This window comes from Octopus bimaculoides, chromosome 9, assembly GCF_001194135.2.
Source record: "Octopus bimaculoides isolate UCB-OBI-ISO-001 chromosome 9, ASM119413v2, whole genome shotgun sequence".
Taxonomy (NCBI): domain Eukaryota; kingdom Metazoa; phylum Mollusca; class Cephalopoda; order Octopoda; family Octopodidae; genus Octopus; species Octopus bimaculoides.
Genome location: NC_068989.1, coordinates 42,230,341 through 42,237,840, shown reverse-complemented (window position 1 = coordinate 42,237,840; position 7,500 = coordinate 42,230,341). Strand labels below are relative to the sequence as shown.

Sequence of the window (7,500 nt, the reverse complement as noted above, 5' to 3'; positions counted from 1 at the left end):
ACAAGCAGAGTTTGACCATATGGAAACACATTTTGCTTGATCATTTTCACAGAAAATTATGTCGCATTTGAAAGTTCTGGATGTGAACTTAATTCTCACATAGTTTTGATCAAAATCTGACACTTTCATATCATATCAGGGTCCCTCAATCACCCTGGTATTTCCATCCATTCACATAGTTTGTCCCATCTTTATTTATTTATTTATTTTTGACTGCTGAACAGTAGCCCTTGTATCTAGTTCAATGAGCCGGAGCACTGTAATTTGATTTGTATTGAAAATGATACAGTCATAAAGAGGACTGTTTTAGCTTTATTTTGATATAAAAATCGATGGGGTTCAGTCAGATAATCGTTATGAAATATGAAAGTAAAAGTTTTATTGTTAATTTTCATTTAGAGAAGAAATATTTTCTTCAAGATTTTTTTTATCGTAGACGGGGATAAACACACACACACACACACACACACACACAAATATATATATGCACACACACACAAATATATATATACACACACACACAAGCTTCTTTAAGTTTCCGTCTACCAAATCCACTCACAAAGCTTTGGTTGGCCCGTGGCTATAGTAAAAAATACTTGCCCAAGGTGTCATGCAGTGAGACCAAACCTAGAACCATGTGGTTGGGAAGCAAGCTTCTTACTACACAGCCACAAAAAAAGACTATCAACATTACTATCATCATCATCAGTACCACTACCAATACATACACCACTACCGCCACTACTATCTAGCTAACCACCCATGATCGAAAAGAGTCTCTATGTTCTTGGGTTGCTCTACTAGAAATAGCAGGTAAATCACTCTTAATCCATACTCTACCATATTAAAAAAATGTTATTTAAGACTATTGGATAAGTCCATACATGATAGGTGGAGATATGGCTGTGTGGTAAGAAGCTTGCTTCTCAACCACATGGTTCAAGTTTCAGTTCCACTACATGGCAACTTGGGCAAGTGTCTTCTACTATATCCTTGGGCTGACTAAAGCCTTGTGAGTGTATCTGGTAGACAGAAACTGAAAGAAGCCCCTCATATATATATATATATATAAGGGCATAACTATATATATATAAATAGATAAATATGATTTAGGGAAAAACGATAGATTCTTCCCTCACGATAACTACTTGATAAATTCTTATATAAGAGTTTATCCTATTATTGTATGTATATGTGTATATATGTATGTGGAGGTGCAATAGCCCAGTGCTTAGGGCAGTGGACTCGCAGTCGTAGGATTGTGGTTTTGATTCCCGGACCGGGCATTACAAGTGTTTATTGAGCAGAAACACCTAAAGCTCCACAAGGCTCCAGCAGGGGGTGGTGGTGAACCCTGCTCTACTCTTTCACCACAACTTTCTCTCACTCTTTCTTCCTGTTTCTGTTGTATCTGTATTTCAAAGGGCCAGCCTTGTCACACTGAATCTCCCTAAGAACTACATTAAGAGTACACGTGTCTGTGAAGTGCTCAGCCACTTGTACGTTAATTTCATGAGGAGGCTGTTCCGTTGATCAGATCAACTGGAACACTTGTCGTTGTAACCAACAGAGTGCCATGACGATGTATATATATATATATATATATATATAATTATAGATATAGGGTAAAGAATCATTAATTTATTAATAAATTAATGATTCTTTACCCTATATTTATAATGTTTATTCACTCTCTGATAGTAACCTGCAGATTTTCTGCGGTACTGCTTGTGACGCACATGGTGAACTTGAGGATAGATACGGACTTACTCGTCTATATCAATTCAGAAGTGCTTTTTTTCTCTTATGTTATGTTCGATGTTGTCTGATCGAGTGTGCATGGGTTTTATTAGCATTTTCAAATTTATAATCTAGAATATCATGCTGAAGTAGGAAATGAATTTTATACCATTCTAATCCTGAAATGTGTACATGATTAACTAAAGCTGGTTGGTTTCATTATTTTTTCTTCTTTTTGCCTATGTGAGTTACGAGTATTGCTATCTGTGGAGATATATTGTAGTTGAAGAATTAGTATTTTAACTGCTATTTCTAAATTTCGTTATGTGGTGAAGCAACTTTTGCTGATCCTTTAATTATGTTTATATATGTGTGTTTGTGTCTGTGTTTGTCTCCCCACCACCACTACCACTGCCTGATTACTAGTGCTGGTATGTTTATACCCCTGTAAGTTAGAGGTTCAGCAAAATGGGATTGATAGAATAAGTACCAGGCTTTAAAAAAATAAGTACTGGGGTCAATACATTTAATTAAAAATTCTTCAAGGTGGTGCCCCAGCATGGCCACATTCTAATGTCTGAAACAAGTAGAAGATAAACATACATGATACCTGAAAATAAGACTATATGGTTGTGACTGGAATCCCTTCATTCATAAGTTCTGCTCTGTCTTGACTTATCTAGTGCTTTGCATCTCCAATCAATACCACCACCACAACCACATCTATTCATATCCACTACCATCACGACTAATACCTTCACAGCCATCAACACCACTCACACAACCATCAACACCACCACAAACACCACCATCATTGTCATCACTACCACTTCCACTGTATCCACCACTACCACCATTTACAGCATACTGTCACCACTACCATCACAACCACTGATATCAGTAACACTACCACCATCAACTCCACTATGAGGTGGTATCAAAACGTTCCCAGACTAGTTCTGTAACACACCAACAGAGGGCAGCACACAGGTTTATATGCACAATGAGAGCTAGCAGTGGCCTCCGTGGGGCAGAGTACTGAGTGACATCGCTGTGTTTACTTGGCAAGTTGTGAAATTTGTGTATTTGTGGTCACGTGTTTGCTGTAGTCTGTGATTTTGTCATGGACAGGAACAAAGAACTTAGGAAGTTTGCTACAGAGACATTGAGCATGCTTCAGCAAGGTAACGGTGATGAGGCAATGGGTCATACACAATGGCACATCATAAACAGTGGCACAGCTGCTTCAAAAATAGAACATCCCTGGAAGACCTGCCATAAATGTCGTCCCTAGAAATGCGGCGTTGTACATCAAGGATTCATTCCCCAGAACCCGACTATCAATTGAGAGTTCTGTGCAAGTTTAAGGGAGGACATGCAGTGAAAACAACAAGGTATCACTTCCCCACCTGCCCTGTTCACCAAATTTAGCACCTATGGACTTCCATCTCTTCCCCAAAATGAAAATGCAGCTCAAAGGTTACCATTGTCAAGATCCAGAGCAAATCGCAGAAGGTCCTCAACTCACTTACAGAAAATAACTTCCAGGCCGGATTCCAAAAGCGGTAGGAACCCCTGGGACCAGTGTATTGCTGCATAAGGTGACTATTCTGAAGGAAATGATTTTAAAGCATAGGTAAATAAGTTATTTTTTATTAAACATAACTAGTCCAGGAACCTTTTGATACCACCTTGTACAACTATTGAGCATCATCACTACTACTGCCATTGTCATCACCACCGCCTGTACTATGGTCAATACCAACATACAACCATCAACACTATGCTACCACCATTAGCACTAACACTGGCTACCACTCTCACCATCACCACCAGTACCACCATCAACACCAACATCACTACCAGTTTTTCTTCCACTGTTAACAACCATCATTAGCATTAGTGTCATCACAATCATTAACGCCAACAATGTCACCATCAACACCACCACCACCACCACCACCACCACCACTGCCACTATCAATGCAACCCCAGTACCATTAACGCAACCATCAACACCACTGCCACTACAACTACTACTATCACCTCAATCATTGTTAATGTCAACACCACCACTAACACCACTATTACCATCATGAACACTGCTACCACTACCCATGTTCTTCATCTCTACTTCCAGGTGGTTCAGCATCCCGCAGTGTGTTCCGCAGTAGGTTTCCAGATCCTCCCAGTGATGTTTCCAGTCTGGAATTACAACAGAGAGAAATGATTAAACAACAGGAGGAAACTTTGCGAAAGATCAGAGCAAATGGTTAGTTCTCTTCTTGTTATTAGATCATTGGCCATGCAGTTGTTCTTGGTGTTTAACCCCAGGTCAGCTTTGGTAGAGTAGGCCTATCTGTAATCAAAGGATGTACCAATCGTGGTGTTCTTTTTTTTATCTGTTTCTGTGTCATTAGATTGTGGCCATGCTTGGGTATTGTCTTGAAGAATTTTTAGTTGAATGAATTGACCCCATGTACTTATTTTTCTTCTTTAAGCCTGGCACTTATATTGGTCTCTTTTTGCTGAACCACTAAGTTACAGGGCTGTAAACAAACCAGCACTAGCTGTCAAGTGATGGTGGGAGACAAACACAGACACAAAGATATACACACACATATATACATGGCAGGCTTCTTTCAATTTCCATCTACCAAACCCACTCACAAGGCTTTGGTCAGTCCAAGGCTATAGCAGAAGACACTTGCCCAAAGTGCCATGCAGTGGGACTGAACCCGGAACCATGTGGTTGGAAAGCAAGCTTCTTACCACTCAGCCTTGCCTGCACCTACCATATTTTTTTTTATATTCTAGAAATACTGTACTCTCAGACAACATTATCTAATGTCCCATTATAGTTTGAGGAGTTGTTTACATCCTCATGAATTAGCAGTTCAGCAAAAGAGATTGATTGAGTAAGTATCAGACTTCGAAAAAAAATAAAAAAAATAAAAAGGAAAACAAGTTCTGGGATAAACTCATTTAAATAAAACTTCTTCAAGATGGTGCCCCAGCATGGCCTCAGACTAATGACTGAAATAAGTGAAAGATAATGGTAAAAGGTGAACTCCAAGCAGATAAATAGTGTGAAGGTATTACATGTTCTTGTTTTTATTTTATTATATTTGAAGGAGGCTACAAATACAATTATGAGAATGGTCATCCTCCACTACTGAGACAGAAGACGGTCAGTCCATTCCCCATGCTGGACTCCAAGTCTGCTTTCTATGGTAAGTCTTCTGTAAAGTTTACTGTCATTATTGCTACCATGGCTGCTTGTCTATGCTGTTATTGTACTGCCTTTAGAATTAAATTGACTGACAGAAAAGAGATATAGATAAACATAGACATATTGGGGGATCAACACACAGACAGATAGACAGTGGTAGATAAATGGATAGATAAATAGGTAGGTAGATAGAGAGAGAGACAGATAGACAGAAACACTGGTAAATGAGTATTCATACACACATACTAACAGATAGATATTCAGGAAGGTACAGGCAGACAGGTAGTCAGTCAGACAGATGGTGAACAAAAGCAAGACACACACATATTTAGTAGAAAGTGGGTTATACATCTTTAGATTGTATACCTGACTTTCTACTATAAAATTGAAGAAATTGACGGAACGCTGAACTCCAGACTAAACAACTTAAACAACATTTATTTACTTGGTAAAACATACATATCTTTTAGTTATACATCTTTAGAGGTGAGAATAACGAGCTGTCGAGTATAAGACCGAAAGATGTAGAGACAGCTTTAAACACACGTCCTTGTTCAATCGCTGGCCAGCGTGAAAGAGAATGAATTGAGCGGGAAACGCTTGCTTGTTTAATTTTACGCATGCGTAAGACTACGCATGCGCAGGCGTTACTACACATATATATATGTGTGTGTGTAAACAAACTTTTTTTATTTTTGTTTCTAGAAGTGTCAAATGTATTATACAAACAAGAAGGTAATATTTTAAACTCATTATCGCCGTTTCCCATGGCTGTCTGTTGACAACTCTTTTCTGTTTTATAAGGGTAATAACACCCAATCCTTCTGCTATTTTCGCTGCTATATCGTGTTTGAACTATTACTTTCTTGTCTGTATAATATGAGATATATATATATATGTGTGTATGTGTGTGTGTATATATATTATTTCTCTTCTTCAGACACTGATCATATGGCTCCTCTCACTCACATATTTCCTGATGATAACTTGAACAAGAATGAATCAGCAAGATCTCGACGTCGTCATCGCCTCCATTCTCCACAGTTGGTAAGTTTATTGTTTAAGCAAATGGTCTGATGATGAAGGTGGTGGTAAGGATGGTGATTGCAGATTGTTGTTGTTGGTAGTGGTACTGTTGGATTGTTGTCAGTAGTAATAATTGAGAGAGGGTAAGAATCAACAACCATCCAGTAGTGTGTATATAGAGGAGTTAACGTCAATGATGCAAAATTCCTGAGCCAGGGTCAGAGGTTAAGTCTTGGAGAACAACATGACAGATATGAAGTTGGGCATGTTGATCTTCATTCGACATATAATCTTCACTTTGCATGCAAAAACTACATGGCACAGTCTGGGCAGAACAGCCTCTTCAGCCAATGTGCAGTCTAGGGTCAACCAATCCACACACTGGATTACTGCCAGTTGATAGAATCACTGATTCATCAACCCACTTTAGCTACCTGAAAACACTATGGAGTTCTGGAACCTCATAGTGTCACAAATTGAAGTTGGGCTACTACTAGTGGTGTCTTCTTTTGTTACACTCCTCCAGATAGTGGCCCCATCACTGTTGTAATTTTGTAATTCTTGTGTTTATTTCTTCCTTTTTTTAGACTCCTCTGGACAATGATTCCATCCGTAGTAATTCTGCAACATCCTTTGCTAGTCTGAACCCTGAAACATTAGCAGCGAAAAATGAGGAAAGGTTAAAAAAGCTTCAAAACATGTCAGGTAACGTATATCATCATTATTGATGTCATCATTGTCACTTTTAACTTCCACTTTTCAATGCTTGAATGGAATGGGTCAGTTGGAATTTGTTGAGACAGTTTCTCTATGGCTGGGTGCTGTTCCTGTCTCCAACCTATGATATGGATGATGATGAACCAAGAACATTCAGTAAGAATGGTCAAAATTTATTTTGCCGTATATACTGATAGCTTTCTTGACACACACATACATCTTTCACTTGTTTCAATCATTGGACTGCAGCCATGCTGAGGCACTGCTTTGAAGAGCTTATTCAAGCAAATCAACCGCAGTACTTATTTAAGTTTGGCGGTTATTCTATCAATCTTTTTCCTGAAACTGCTGAATTACGGGGATGTAAACAAACTAACAGTTTGTCACAAGATTCACAGACAACAGGTGAACCCATGCAGTTTCCAAGTTAGCCAAAAGATTCGAAAAGGCTATTTGGAAGGCTTCCACAACAATGGGAAGATGATATAGTCAAGCAGTTTGGGCCAAGATGGAAAAAAATGGCACAATCAAGATAGATTTGGAAGCACATTGTGACCAGCGGTGTATAACAACATCTGATGATCTGGTTGATATTGTGATATATATATACATACATCATCATCGTCGTTTAACATCTGCTTTCCATGCTAGCATGGGTTGAACAATTTGACTGAGGACTGGTGAAACCAGATGGCTACACCAGGCTCCAATCTGATTTGGCAGAGTTTCTACACACACACACACACACACACACACACACACACATATATATATATATATATATA

General features: G+C 38.7%; 2 protein-coding genes across 3 annotated transcripts in view; one reads left to right on the top strand and one right to left on the bottom strand.

The window, feature by feature from the left end:
- The window catches only part of LOC106870301 (uncharacterized), a 204,355-nt gene that overhangs the window by 122,137 nt on the left and 74,718 nt on the right, over positions 1–7,500 (bottom strand). The gene's annotated exons all lie outside the window — the stretch shown is intronic.
- Positions 1–7,500, top strand: part of LOC128248721 (centrosome and spindle pole-associated protein 1-like) — a 33,847-nt gene that overhangs the window by 15,441 nt on the left and 10,906 nt on the right. For both annotated transcript variants that reach the window (XM_052970664.1, XM_052970663.1), the window contains exons 2-5: positions 3,881–4,012; positions 4,875–4,973; positions 5,913–6,019; positions 6,586–6,703. In XM_052970664.1, coding sequence (XP_052826624.1) covers positions 3,881–4,012; positions 4,875–4,973; positions 5,913–6,019; positions 6,586–6,703 — 456 coding nt within the window. The remainder of the gene's footprint in view (positions 1–3,880; positions 4,013–4,874; positions 4,974–5,912; positions 6,020–6,585; positions 6,704–7,500) is intronic.